The sequence below is a fragment of the Haliotis cracherodii genome, unplaced genomic scaffold (assembly GCF_022045235.1).
Source record: "Haliotis cracherodii isolate W230 unplaced genomic scaffold, xgHalCrac1.p SCAF_10, whole genome shotgun sequence".
Lineage (NCBI taxonomy): Eukaryota > Metazoa > Mollusca > Gastropoda > Lepetellida > Haliotidae > Haliotis > Haliotis cracherodii.
In genome coordinates this window covers 13224794-13240480 of record NW_027266265.1, presented here as the reverse complement: position 1 = coordinate 13240480, position 15687 = coordinate 13224794, and the positions used below count along the sequence as shown (strand labels likewise).

The window sequence follows — 15687 nt, the reverse complement described above, 5'->3', positions numbered from 1 at the left end:
ACTGATCCCACTGGCGTCGAGGTTAACCTGAAAGACGCACCCTTGCATGCAGCGCCCATGACTTGGTTGACGATGGTGTTGAGCTGGTCGTAGTTGTTAACGGTGAAGACGTTCTGGCTGTCGGGGTCGCTGGCGACGGCATTCAACTCCAATCGGTCAACGGCAGGGCCGACGCCGACGGAGATGAGCCCAATTCCGCTCTGGTGGGCTTTGTTGGACTCTGAAGTCGTCTGTACAGTACTGGAGGATTTACCATCAGTGACCAGGATTCCTGTAGAAGAGGGAAGGCCAGGCATAGTCCTATTATAAGTTGTTAAAAGGAGGTACACGCTAGAAGGAATAATTGAAGCTTCAGATGGCAATAAGAAACCCATTGAAAAGCAAATAAATAAACATAACGGTATAACGAGGATTCTTTTGGGATGGGAATTAAGGCCAAAATTCATCCCGGCTTGTTGAGAAGAAGAATAGGTGAGACCGAACGATGAATATCTTCTAAATGTTAAAAGAAGGAACCTTATGGAGGTTATGGAATTAATTGCATAGAATATCCTTTGTTTGGGAAAGGTCTGTTTACCTATGTGAGGGACACCGGTTCTGGCACCAGTAGCGAATATATTTTCCCTCACGAACTTGATGGCGTCGGCGGTGTTGGTGCCTCCACCGAGGTAGTTGATGTTACCAATGGCCTTGAGCAGATCTGGTCTGTTGGTGTACTTGTTGAGAGAAACATCCAGGGATGGGTAACTGCTGAACTGAGCTACGCCGACGTGGACGGCATCAGGGCCAACGTTGACGGTCTTGACGAAGTCCTTGAGGAAACCCTCGAGCTTCTGGAAGTTAGCCGAGCCCACGCTGGACGAGGAGTCTAGCATGAAGACCAGGTCGGCCTTGTTCAGACAACCTGGGATGGGGATTCAAACATTATTCATTAACTCATGTTTTGGGGGACAAAGCAGACTTTTTAAAATACTTATTGGTTGCCCTCTGTCACAGTCAGCAACAACTCCAGCTATATTACGGCTCTCTTTTAACGATCGCGTCTGGAACAGACAAACCAGTGACGCCATTCTAATGTGCGACAAGGGGCGGTCGGGTAGCTTAGTGGTTAAAGCGTTCGCTCGTCACGCCAAAGACCCGGGTTCGATTCCCAACATGGGTACAATGTGTGAAGCCATTTCTGGTGTCCCCCGCCGTGATATTGCTGGAATATTGCGAAAAGCGGCGTAAAACCATACTCACTCACTCACTAATTAATGTGCGACAAGGTTTATTCTTTTTACTGTTATTTAACGACGACTGATATCAGCTGATAATTCGTATCGTTTTAATTTACTTAATAGGTGATGCCATGATATGACTGAAGTGCTGGTAAAAGCGGTTACCGTAGTAAATTCACTCACCCACACATTCTATCACGCACTCACGCACTCCATCCCTCACTCACCCAAACACCCAAGCCACCCACGCACTCACTCACTCACTCACTCATCCTTTTACTCATCCACTTACTAGTTGGTGTTGGCAGGAAGTTCGGATCTGTGGGAAGCTCTGAAACATAGATGTGATAATGAGATGTTTCACTAGCAATCACTTTAACGGTTCCTTAATAAACATATCATTATATGAGCACGCCAGAAATAAAACTCAGCCACTGTTCAGTAATGAAATATTCATCAGTTATAGAAGAGAATTGTTAATACTGTCTCCTTGTGTTATTCTAGGTGATCATCGAAATATTTATACTACTAAAATTTTGTCTTCATGAAAAAGAATTTAACGTCGAACCTTTCTACAAATTCTCAAACTCAGTATGAGCGCAATATTTTATTGAGAACCTCGTGAACGTCGTGCAATTGTTTCAATACGAGCTAATATAAATATAGAAAGTCTATTTGCCTGTTTATAAACTGCAGGTGAAAAGAAAGTATACACTTGAAAAGTTTGACCTAACAATTACACACGTTATCTAAACATTACCAGCCTGAAAACAGTTGCCAAAACACTGCAAAATTAAGATTCAAAACACAATTATGTTATCCCTATCTTTATATCCAACCATCGAATAAGGATTTCTTGTTCTTTAGCCACCATCAAACATGGGTTCGTATTTTCGTTTATCCGGCAGTTAGTTTTCTAAATTTATAAATGTTTATATGATCAAAATCGGAAACGTTGGTTTTAAACCAAATTGCATAAATGACGACTGAACGACTCAAACTGGTCAACACGGTTGAGAACACACAAAGAGATGACTTATGTGTTCCAACGTCCTTATTCTATATAAATGACGTATTGGTACAGATGCTGGCACTAGCATCCCTACCGAAACGTAGCACTGGTAGAACAAGTTAAAATCTATTAATCAACCCTTTTAAAATGCGACTTAAAGATATGGATAAGACAATTTACATCATTAGGCCCCATTTACTCCCGAAGAAGACATTCTATGTTACGTTTAAAACAAAGCTGATCATGTTTCACATCACCTTTTCACTGGTTTTGTCAGAAAAGCAAACAAAAGACTTTTTTTTGAAAAATAAAAATAAAAATATTTTTGGACAAATGACAACGGAAGTTCAGAACACCTACCATTACATGCTTTGAGGGCGAGATAATCTGCAATGCCATTCAGAGACTGGAAGCTGTCTGCTTTGAAGACATATCTTGAATCTGGGTCGCTGGACACTTGCGACAACTCACTAGCGTCCACTGCACCACCGATACCGACTGTGTAGATGACGTCGCCATTGTCCTTGGCGTTCTTGCTTTCCAGAAGGGTAAGGTCCTTGGCACTAGAGGCGCTGTTTGTCACCAGAACGATGGTGTGCGGGGATCTACTCCTGCCGCCTCTCAGAGGATTAAATGAGTTCTCATAGGCGATTTTAATCGCCTCGGCAGTGTTGGCCTTACCGCCGATGAATTTGGCGCTACCCAGGGAGTTGAGAACGTCCGCTTGGCTAGAATAAGTATTGGGATAGAACTGGTTTTGGGCCGTATCTCCGAAAGTTACCAGACCAACCTGCATTCCCGTTGGACCAACATTCCAATGATTTACAGTTTGTTTGACAAAGTCAATTTCTTTGTTAAAATTGTCTTTCCCGACATTGTCGGATGAGTCTACTACGAATACAACATCGTTGTTTCCACCACAATCTGAAATCGAAACAACGCCAGGGATGTTATCACAGATGACTAGGTTGCCTGGGGTTTTATCGGAAAACGTTTTTCCCCCAAAATATCTTGAAAAACAGAATGCTTTAGGCTGTCGAAAAAAGAAGAAATTGTCTGTCACCAAAAATGCATTGCTGCAATGTGTTATTCTTAAAAAAGTATTCAGGCTCATAGTTTTATTTAAATTAGCTGAAAAAAATATCTGATCTCGATACAAAATCCAAGAGGGCCCCTTCCCCTCTCTCCTCCAACTCCCCCTCCCCTCCCACATCCACACCAGAATATCCAGTGGGCTGTCCCTAACATTCAGGTACATGTATATCCCAATTTGATTTTGATAACTATTCTGGAAACAGCGATAGTTCGTGATAAGAGAGTTTGAGATTGTGCCGTCATGGTGACGAGGGGGATTTGTCATAAGAGAATGCTTAGATAATACACTGATAATTGAGAACGGTATTGTTCATGGATGCTAAGCCAGTTTAACAGTGTCTTGGGTGTTGGGTGTTGGGTGTTGGGTGTTGGGCGTGGGACGTGGGGACGTGGGGACGTGGGGCGTGGGACGTGGGACGTGGGGACGTGGGGACGTGGGACGTGGGGACGTGGGGACGTGGGACGTGGGACGTGGGGACGTGGGGACGCGGGACGGGGACGTGGGGACGTGGGGACGTGGGACGTGGGGACGTGGGGACGCGGGACGTGGGACGTGGGACGTGGGACGTGGGGACGCGGGACGTGGGACGTGGGACGTGGGGACGTGGGGACGTGGGACGTGGGACGTGGGGACGTGGGGACGCGGGACGTGGGGACGTGGGGACGTGGGGACGTGGGACGTGGGACGTGGGGACGTGGGGACGTGGGACGTGGGACGTGGAGTGTGGGGCGTTGGGCGTGGAGTGTTCGACGTGGGACGTGGGCTGTTGGGCGTTAGGCCAAGGGTGTTGGGCGTGGGACGTGGGACGTGGGACGTGGGGACGTTGGACGTTGGACGTGGGGACGTGGGGTGTTGGGCGTTGGGCGTGGGGTGTTGGCATGGGGGTGCTGGGCGTGGGGTGTTGGGCGTGGGGCGTTTGGTGTTGGGTGTGAAACGTGGGCTGTTGGCCGTGGGGCGTTGGACGTTGGGTGTTGGGCGTGGGGTGTTGGGCTTTGGGCGTTGGCTGTTGGGCATAGGGGTGTTGGGCATGTGGGTGCTGGGCGTGGGGTGTTGGGCGTGGGGTGCTGGGCCTAGGGTTTTGTCGTGGGGCGTTGGGTGTTGGGCGTGGGGCGTGGGGCGTGTGGCGTGGGGTGTTGGGCGTGGGGCAAACCAAAAGCGAATAAGATAAATGTTGGTTAATATATGAAGAATTCAAGAGACATTGTTCCGATGCACAAACGATCATAGTGTTATGTTGTGTGAACCGACGCTCATGAACGCAGCACATCTGACGTCTTAGATCCATGACTCGAGATGCACCATTTGTCTCGTGCAGGATTGGCGTGTAAAGTTTGGAAATCACGTGCAGCATATCGTGATAAGAATAAAGACACTCTGTGGTAACACTTTACTGAGATTCTGGACCAGACAATCCAGTGATTAATATCATGAGCATCGATCCATGCAATTGGGATCGATGACATGCATCAACCAGGTCAGCGAACTTGACCACCCGGTCCCGTTAGTCGCCTTTAAGGACACGCATAGTCGCCTTTTACGGTAAGCATGGGTTGCTGAAGACCTATTCTAACCCGGATCTTCACGGGTCATATATATATATATATATATATATATATATATATATATATATATATATATATATATATATGGAGGTTGGGATGGTAGAGATACACTCACCAGCAGCAGCATCTCTTCTCTTTGCTAAAGGTGAAATAGGAAAAGCCGTTAATAGCATCTTTACAACATCACATTTGAATCAATTAATATTACTCGTTTTTCTATCATAAATAGTTTACCCTGAATAAATCTGATTCATATTATTTACCTTGTTATAGTGTACCTTCTTAATTCGTCCTAAAGACAACTTTTTAGCCATCAGAGGATGTTCTCCTGCATTAAGATACCAGGTGATTTTCTTCTGCATTAAGCTACCAGGTGATTTTCTCCTGCATTAAGATACCAGGGGATTTTCTCCTGCATTAAGATACCAGGGGATTTTCTTCTGCATTAAGCTATCTGAGGATTTTCTCCTGCATTAAGCTCTCTGGGGATTTTCTCCTGCATTAAGCTATCTGAGGATTTTCTCCTGCATTAAGCTCTCTGAGGATTTTCTCCTGCATTAAGATACCAGGTGATTTTCTCCTGCATTAAGATACCAGGTGATTTTCTCCTGCATTAAGATACCAGGTGATTTTCTCCTGCATTAAGATACCAGGTGATTTTCTCCTGCATTAAGCTACCAGGTGATTTTCTCCTGCATTAAGATACCAGGTGATTTTCTCCTGCATTAAGATACCAGAGGATTTTCTTCTGCATTAAGCTATCTGAGGATTTTCTCCTGCATTAAGCTCTCTGGGGATTTTCTCCTGCATTAAGCTATCTGAGGATTTTCTCCTGCATTAAGCTCTCTGAGGATTTTCTCCTGTATTAAGCTATCTGAGGATTTTCTCCTGCATTAAGCTTTCACATGATTTCCCCTGCGTTAAGCTTTCAAATGATTTCCCCTGCATTAAGCTTTCAAATGATTTCCCCCTGCGTTAAGCTTTCAAATGATTTTCCCCTGCGTTAAGCTTTTAAATGATTTCCCCCTGTGTTAAGATTTAGAGGATTTTCTCCTGTTTTTAGCTAACATGAATTATAAAATCGCAATATTGTTAAAAGGCGTTCGTACAACCCCCTACTTTCACTGTTGTTATTTGGTTAACACAATTAAAGCACAAATGGTGGGGAATAATAGAAAGTTTAAGCACTCTAACATTCTGAACAACGTGTATAGATAATGACTCATTATGGGTTAATGTAGAAGTAATGTCATTTTTTATCGCAAAATATTATTTGATAAAAATATGTCGGTTTCACATCATGTTATCTCTGTGTGTTGGTGTTAGGAGATAAGAACATTGGATAAATTACTTAGTGGTAAATAAGCAGTTTGTTATATATCTTTTTTGTTATATATCATGCGTGTAAATGGTTCACCTGTTCTACCTTGTATTTGCAGGTGTATTAAAGACAGCAATGATTGACTAAAATAGTTTTAGCTTCTTATCTGATATTGATCCTTGGGTCTAACTCGTATGGGCCGGATGGGCTGGACTAAGAAGCGTTAGCTAGTTATTCATGACAAAGGTCCGTGTTCGATTCCCCACATGGGTGTATAGGTGAAAACGCTTTAATATACCAAATCCTTCTTGCCGTGCTATGGCTGGAGTATTGCTAAAACGGCGTAAAACAATGTTCACTCAAATTCGTGTAGGGAATGCACATGTTTGTTTGTAATTGTGTATTCCGTCGTTTCAATATTGTGAAATTGTCCATTTCACTCGGTTGTTTCCCTTCTCGAGTTTATACTATTTCTAAAAAGACAATATTGAACCCTTAATATCTTTTTGATATTTATACAGACTGGATTGAGCATTGACTTACCAATGCCCAAAATATCATATTCAAATATATGATTAGTGGCCGCCATTTTGATTTTTTTACCGAAATTTTAACTGACTACCAGTGCCAAAGGAACCAGAGACATGGGTTAGAGCACTTGTAACAGGTATCTCTCTCAACAGATAATATATTTACTCACGTTTTTTCGACGTTGCCCCATTAAGGGCAACCGTCACCGCCAGCAGAATGACAATCCGGCGGTCCATTCTCACCTTTCCTGATTGTAAGGAATCGAGGTCACCCTTCTCTAATATACTCTGACCTTTAGTCACGTGACTCTTATTATCTATTTATGTAGGAGTACGACTCTATCTTCAACAAATAGTCGCTCTGTGGATGTTGAATTAAGAAATGGTTTGTACTGCGTCAACATTAACATGTCTGCTTTACGTAACGTGTAAAGAATCATCAGTAGTTCGAAGAAATGGTTGGCATTGTGGTTAAAGCGTTGGCTTGTAACGTCGAAAAGATCCAGGTTCGATCCCCAAAATGGGTACCTTGCCTGTTTTCGGTTTCATCAGCCATGATATTGCTACAATATTGCCATACATCGCATAAATCAACTATCAATCAATATGCAAAATCAATCTAAATCACTCCCAATAGTGAGTGAGCGACTGTTTAAATGCAACAAATGTTATATCTGTGATAACACTTTCTGAGTAAAGTACAGATTCTCGGGGCGGGATTCAACCCAAAAAGTACGAGAATCTGTACTCTGTTATCCTAGATATAACACTTGTTACATTTGACCACTTTCTAAAAGGCATTGTGTGTTCATGGACTGTTTAAAATTTTCATAAAAAATGTCATATCAAAGGACATTTTATTATGAATTTGGGAAATACTCGATATTGATTGGTCAATCAGAAGTTTCAAATCCCAATAACCACCTGTGACTGAAATAGCGGATTTGACAACCGAATCACGATGTCAGCTAATATGATAAGAAAAGCACGTCTTTTTCAGTCATTGTCGGAATGCATTTTGAAATAGTAATATGCATTACGACAGGTTACAAACACAAAAGCTGCAGTCACTACAATATTGAATGTATGCGTGGTAATACATACGGGGCAGGATACTATACTGAAGTGTGTTCTAAATTCAATTTAGCGCCTTTAAGTTTTCAGGTACACTAACCCAGCCTTGAAAACGTTGTATGTAGCCCGAGATTTGCATAAGGGACCTACATTTCGGGATTGCAAATATGTTGACATTTTAAGTTGCTGAAATGCTTGCAACATCAGTTATATGATAATAATAATAATAATAATAATAATAATAATAATAATCATCATCATCATCATCATAATCATAATCAATTTTTTTTAAAAAGGCTATTTATATTACGCATATTTCCACACTACTCAGGGGCATGCTTAAAGCGCTGTTATTACCCCGGTCACTGGATTAGTGTGCACCGAAGAATCATTCTCAGCTCCCTGGGGAGTATACAACCCAGGCTGCCTGTTAGACACCACATTGCCATCTTATCCCCATTCACTGCTGGGTGAACAGAGGCACATTTCGAACAAAGTCATTTGCCCTTGGAGACGCCGTATGTGTTACATGGGCAGGAAACTCTCAGGAAACTAGATGCCGAAACGACGTCACCCATCCAAGTACCCTCCGCGACCGACGTTGCATAACTTCAACAAGAATGACTTTGAGTAAACAACAACCCGACACATCAAGATATGCTTGAGAACAAGTACTTCGTGGAGCATATGTGCATTTGAATGGAGCTGACTTAAATATCACACATTCACAATGACGCTGTTCTTTCTAATACACAAAATATATACACAAAGTGATATAAGAGACTCACGGGCTGCCTTAACGACTAAACTGCAGTTGTGTGTCCTTTAACTTCCAGGATTCCAGGATTTCTACTCTCTGGTCTGTCAGCGCCATACCCGTGCTTGTGTTCACTCCACATTAGGGGGCACGGGTGGCCCAGTTGTCTAAGGCGCCGCGATTCGTTGTGCAGAGCTGCGTCCCTTGGGCACGCCAGAAACCTATGATTGTTGTTTCGAATCCCGGTTCGCACCGAATTTGTTTCTAGATTTGTCAGCACCATATCCGTGCTCGTGGGTTTCACCAAAGTGGTACACGTCTAAGACCTGCATAACTTCGGGCTTTCCTCCCACATTTAACTGACACGCCGTGATATAACTGGAATACTGTTAAAAGCGGCGTTAAACCCAACTCACTGACTCATATATGTATTTACAATCACGGATCGTCTTTGTTTCTTCGTAATCCTGTAGTATTTAAGAATCACTCACTCACTCACTCACTCACGTCCCCACAGATTTTAACAGAACTTAGACAAAGCATGGCCGCCGTGGAATAACATCAACGATCACACTGTGTCGTTTCATTTACTTTTTGTATTCATGCAGTTTCAGTTTTATTTTTTAACAAAACCCCTAAAGTCATAAATTGTGTTAGAAACGTTGTCACATTAATGAAAAGGAGACCTTGAATAGTCTAAAGCGCTTATTCTACGAGGATCCGAAAGTGTTTTTGAACGGGAGGTAACCGTATATGAGCCAAAAACAATAGTGAAACATATAAAAGTGAACGAATACTACATTCGAACGAGTATTTTGTTCTGAATAAAATTACCGCCTCCGTGGTCTAGTGGTAGAGCGTCCGCCCGGAGAGCGGAAGGTCCGGGTTTCGATCCCCAGCCGCGTCATACCAAAAGACGTTTAAAGATGGTACTTGTTGTTACCCTATTTGGCGCTCGGCATTAAGGGGTTAAAGCAAGGACAGGTCGGTATACTGTGTCTGAGTGGGGTATTTATGTCAAACTGCGGCATGGTATCTCAGTGGGTTAGCACTATTAATCGGCATCAGTCCGTTCTAGTACAAGCAGCCACACACACACGTGCATGCACGTTGCTATATAAGTGCAATAATTTTGGACGCGACGTTAAACTCAATTTCACCCCACCTCACCTCACCTCTGAATAAAATTCTGAATACTTGTTTTTCAATTAAATTTGAATTTACAATATAATTTTCTTTAAGATATTAAAGTATTTTACCATTTTCTTTCCTAATTCATAACAAGATCAGTCCGCAATTTATCTCATTCAACCACACTCGGCATTTCGACGCATTCGTGACCAACTCGTGTTATTCCGGAACAAGCCGAATAACGACTCGTGCCCTTCTCGTGGCATTTTGTCTTATCAGACTCTGGCATGGTTATATGAATTTTCAACTCGTTGCGTAATAATTCACGTATATTTCCCCCATGTCATGTGTATTTCAGATTCTATTGAAAACACACCGGGACTTATACGGTACACAATATGATTGAACACATTTAACGGTTTCTGGGGTATATTATTACATGCAAGACATATGTAAAATCAAAATTAAGTCCTACGCGTATTTTGATTGGTTTGTGGTATTTTCGCACGTCATTTATCGATAGGGGGAGTTCGTAGCTTATTAATTTTTTTGAGGAAATCATTTTATTGCAAATTTAAACTGATGAAAAAGAGCTTGCCGCCGTGTTGATGCAACACATCAACGTTTTCTTTTCCTCTTTGAGGGCATTAAGCGCATGGTGCCCAGTCTCAGGCGATCAACACAATATTGATTACTCTCGAACCTGAAGAACTTCCAATGTGCATTTAATCATAGAAGTCAAAAGTTGTTTGTACATTTGAAGTTATCAAGAATAGTGAGTGAGTGGGTGAGTTTGGTTTTACGCCGCCTTTAGCAATATTCCAGCAATATCACGGCGGGGGACACCAGAAATGGGCTTCACACATTGTACCCATGTCGGGATTCGAACCCGGGTCTTCGGCGTGACGAGCGAACGCTTTAACCACTAGGCTACCCGACCGCCCTTATCAAGAATAACAATTCACATAAAAGTAGTGGCGTTATCGAACTTTTTAAACTTTCATAGATAGTTAATCTTTTCTTGATCACTGCCTGTGGTGTATTGAGCGTGGGTGTCGACACCAGCAGATGGCCAGTCTAAGATTGGAAACAACGCGTTTGTTCTGCTTCCGGGTCACTGCGATATCTCCAGGGTATCTGTGTTACAGGGCTAAGTGAGTGAGTTGGGTTTAACGCCGCTTTCTTGACCGGTATACCAGTTACATCACGGCGTGTCAGCTTAATGTGGGAGGAAAGCCCGAATTGATGCAGGTCTAAGACGTTTACCCCGTCGGTGAAACCCACAGGCACGGGTATGGTGCTGACAAACATAATCACGGTGAATCTGGGATTCAAACGCTTGATCATTGGTTCCTGGCACATCTAAGGGAGGCAACTATGCACAGCGAATTCCTTAGACATCTAATGGCACCTGGAGTCTGCGATATATGAAACCCAGCAGTGAACATTGTTTGTACATTCAGTGACGGTTGTCAAATTATGCATCGTGTAAGATAAGAAGCTTTTCTTTTCATGTTCAGGATATTGTGTTTACATGTTCACGACAGTGTGTTTACATGGATACGACCGTATGTTCATATGGGTACAATGATTACTTTACATGTTGTTTACATAGTGTTTACATGTTCACAGTAGTGTACTTCATAATAGTGTGTTTACATGTTGACAATAGTGTATTTGCATGTTGACAATAGTATGTTTACATGTTGACAAATTGTGTTTAAATGTCGACAATAGCGTATTTACATGTTGACAATAGTGTATTTACATGTTCACAATAGCGTATTTACATGTCAAGTGTTTTTACATGCTGGCAATAGTTGTTTAGATTGTCACGACTATGTGTTTACATGGACCCGATAGTGTATTTACATGTTCACAATAGTGTATTTACATGTTGACAATAGTGTATTTACATGTTCACAATAGTGTGTTTACATGCTCACGATAGAGTTTAAATGTCCTGAATAGTGTGTTAAATTCGATGATGTGTTGTCTCTTCTTTTGAAACCACTTGGTCTGTGACTCAACACACAAAAATCAACACAAAGCAATTGTCTCTTATGCTTCAGGCTCCAAACTGAAATTATTCAAAATTGAAAAAAAGGATTCTTGGAACCAAGAATAGCGACCTCGGTCCGTCATACTGGATGTGTCTGAACTGCGTTTTAACAAAAAACAGACACTGTTTTAAAAAGCAGACCGGGAATGTGACAGAGGCGACGACGGAATAGCACTTGTAGTGACAATCTCATTAAAATCAGATCTTAGTTCTCGCTACCGCTAAACCAAGATCTGAGGACATCCAATTACGGGTCACGTCAGTACGACCTTTCGCGAACTTTGACCGACCAATGAAATGACTGACAAGAAATCGACATTAGCCAATCAGAAGGCAGCGTTCTCGAGCTTTATGACATTAGTTTCAAACTGGCGACTACGCTTCAAAACATAATTTGACGTATTCTTGATTAAAAACAAACAAACTGATAAGAACATTCGGGAATGGCTTATAGATGGCCTAGATTGTATGGAAAGAATCATAAAACCTGTAACTGTCATTCGGAATACCCCGTGTTAAATATTTCGTGGTTGCATGATTAGAAAACACATTCCGACTGTCACTTTCATGATCTGGTAAGCGACGCTCTGATTGGTTGGATGAAAGGTCGTTCTGACGTGACCCTTAAAGGGATGTCCTCCGATCTTTGTTTAGCGATAGCGGGAACTAAGATATGATTTTAATGAGATTGTTGTAGTGAAAAACGACTTACGTCCCTGAGTGGTTCCTGTGGACTGTACAGAAAGTAAACACACACAAGACATGTTTAGATCTAAAAAGTTTAGGAATGTGTTTAAATCCTAAACGGAATACACATTTGTTGTATTCTATATGAACATGTTAAGGGCCTAAACACATGAAATAAGTTAGCGTCTCTGACCCTAAACACCACTTAAACGCACCATCCCCAAAATCTAAACATGTTTAGATGCACATCAGTGTGTATCATCCTAATAAACTAAACATGTTTAAATAGAGTTCATATCTTTGGGCCATTAAGCAAAAAAATTGATATTAATAATAATATATGTTGAAATTAGATGTGCAAAACAGATTCACGGGCACGTGCATAACGCATAGACCATCAGGACTCACAACTGACTTGGTACGGTATTAACATAAAGGTGTACAGATTAACCAAACTGAGATAGTAGTCACTAGCACAATTGAGTATTGTAACGACCCGTGAAGGGTCCGGGATAGAATACGTCTTCGGCAACCCATGCTTGCCGTAAAAAAGCTACTATGCTTGTCGTAAAAGGCGACTAACGTGATCGGGTAGTCAAGACTCGCTGACTTGGTTGATGCATGTCATCGATCCCAATTGCGTGGATCGATGCTCATGATGTCAATCTCCGGATTGTCTGGTCCAGACTCGATTATTAACAGACCGCCGTCATATAGCTTGAATATTGCCGAGTGCGGAGTTAAACATCAAACAAAACAAAAACAAAACAGTATTGTAACGTCGACAATCTCCGTAGTACAGGTGGTAGTGCGAAGGAGTACAAATCAAGAGGTTGCAGGTTCGTATGGCGTCGAGGTTTTATTTTGTTTGTTTGTTTCTTGTTTAACGCCACACTAAGGATATTCCAGCTATATGACGGCGGTCTGTAAATAATCGAGTCTGGACAAGACAATCCAGTGATTGACATCATGAGCATCGATCCAAGCAATTGGGATACGATGACGTGCATCAACCAAGTCAGAGCCTGACCACCTGATCCCGTTAGTCGCCTCTTACGACAAGCATAGTCGCCTTTTACAGCAAGTATTGGATGCTGAAGACCTATTCTACCCCGGATGTCGAGGTTTTAAATGAGTTATGATTATGAATGTATTTCAGCTGTATTACAATTATAGTTTCTATCATACAGGAAACAAAAGTGATAATTGAAGTATTTTTGATTACTACCACAGATCACCAACCTTTTTAAGTTACCCTCCACACTTCTATTTTCCCCATTAAAGCTACAAAACAAGCATATAGAAAACCCCTCTTTTTATTAATTAATGTCTTATTAATACAATAAAATTCAATGGGGCATACGGGTATTTCCCACATTTTGACCATAAAGACGTGTAGCTCTGAAACACAAACCTCACCATGTTTAGAGTGAGTGATTGAATTGGGTTTAACGCCGCTTTTAACAGTATTCCAGTTATATCGCGGCGTGTCAGCTTAATGTGGGAGGAAAGCCCGAAGTGATGTAGGTCTCAGACGTTTACCACTTCGGTGAAACCCACGAGCACGGGTATGGTGCTGACAAACCTTGAAACATAATCGGGGAGAACGGGATTCGAACCCACAATCATAGTTTTCTGGCGTGCCCAAGGGACGCAACTCTGCACAGCGATTCGCGGCGCCTTAGACGACAGGTTTAGATCCTAAACGCGTCAACATTATCTGACAAGGAACACGGTTAGGTTTGTGTTTAGGATCTAAACGCAGTTTTACAGGGCCAGCTATTATTTATTAATACAATGAATTTCAATGGGGCATACGGGTATTTCCCACATTTTGACAATTAACACGTTTAGATCCTAAACGCGTCAACATTATCGGACAAGGAACACGGTTAGGTTTTAGGATCTAAACACAGTTTTACAGTGTTTACAGGCCCAGCTATTAGACACATCTGTGGTCCGTACTCATCTCCCCTCTACCAATAGGAATGTGTGTACAAGCATGACTAAAGGAAACATTCGATTGCTAGGATTACTAGGTGATGTCACGATTCAATATAGAAGCTGATAAGATAGAAGGCTATTTTGACTCCATTGTCAGTGCACTAAAGATGTACCTGAAATCTGAATGGAAAAGTTCAAATCTTGACCTCTATCATTACCAGATGTGTCCGGTAAAAAGTGTGTGGTCAGCAGAAGGCAGGTCCCGAGGTGCCGATAACGATATTTATCCTACATAAACAGGTTAAATGCGATTTTCTGGGTTACTATAAGAAGGCTGAGAGACAATAGAAAATATGTGCATTTGAAGTAGATATTTTTTAAATACTACAGGATTACGAAGAAACAAAGACGACCCATGATTGTGAATACACCTATGAGTGAGTGAATTGGGTTTAACGCCGCTTTTAACATTATTCCAGATATATCACGGCGTGTCAGCTTAATGTGGGAGGAAAGCCCGATGTGATGCAGGCCTCAGACATTTACCACTTCGGTGAAACCCACGAGCAGGGGTATGGTGCTGACAAATCTAGAAAACATAATCGGGGCGAACCGGGATTCGAATCCACAATCATAGGTTTCTGGCGTGCCCAAGGGACGCAACTCTGCACAGAGAATTGCGGCGCCTTAGACGACTGGGCCACCCGTTCCCCCTCACATATATGAGTGAGTGAGTGAGTATGGTTTTACGCTGCTTTTAGCAATATTCCAGCAATATCACGGCGGCGGACACCAGAAATGGGCTTCACACATTGTCGGGAATCGAACCCGGGTCTTCGGCGTGACGAGCGAACGCTTTAACCTTTAGGCTACCCGACCGCTCCCTCACATATATGAAGCCCGGTAGACCAAACTGTGACTTTAGGTGGGATGATGGTCCAAGCACTCCTGAATACTCCAGGAAGTCGTATGATGTGTGTGCAGGGGAAAGCCTAGCATATTATACGTCAGTCGTCCCACGAATTTTTTACTTGCGTCTGTATACTGGGGAGGCAAGTCGAATGTAGCAAATCAGACAAGGTGTAGGACAAGGATGCGTCTTGTCTGCGTGGATGTTTCTTGTGTACGTTAACGAGCCTATATGCCACCTTGATGACTTACCTGTAATACAAGGCGTTATGAGTGATACACGACCCTCATAAACTCAACAAAAGTTGGTCTCTGCGTGTACATGCAAATTGACCATCAAAACCTTGCCTATGAAGACTGACATATAATGTAAGCAAAGACA

At 42.3% G+C, this 15687-nt stretch overlaps 1 protein-coding gene across 1 annotated transcript in view; it reads right to left on the bottom strand.

Moving 5' to 3' along the window:
• The window catches only part of LOC139454077 (uncharacterized), a 95909-nt gene extending 88926 nt beyond the window's left edge, over positions 1–6983 (bottom strand). The window contains exons 1-6 of the mRNA XM_071235572.1: positions 6912–6983; positions 5006–5029; positions 2593–3156; positions 1513–1551; positions 578–904; positions 41–271 (exon numbers count right to left, since the gene is read on the bottom strand). Coding sequence (XP_071091673.1) covers positions 41–271; positions 578–904; positions 1513–1551; positions 2593–3156; positions 5006–5029; positions 6912–6978 — 1252 coding nt within the window. The 5' untranslated portion in view covers positions 6979–6983. The remainder of the gene's footprint in view (positions 1–40; positions 272–577; positions 905–1512; positions 1552–2592; positions 3157–5005; positions 5030–6911) is intronic.
• Between the last annotated feature and the right edge of the window lie 8704 nt (positions 6984–15687).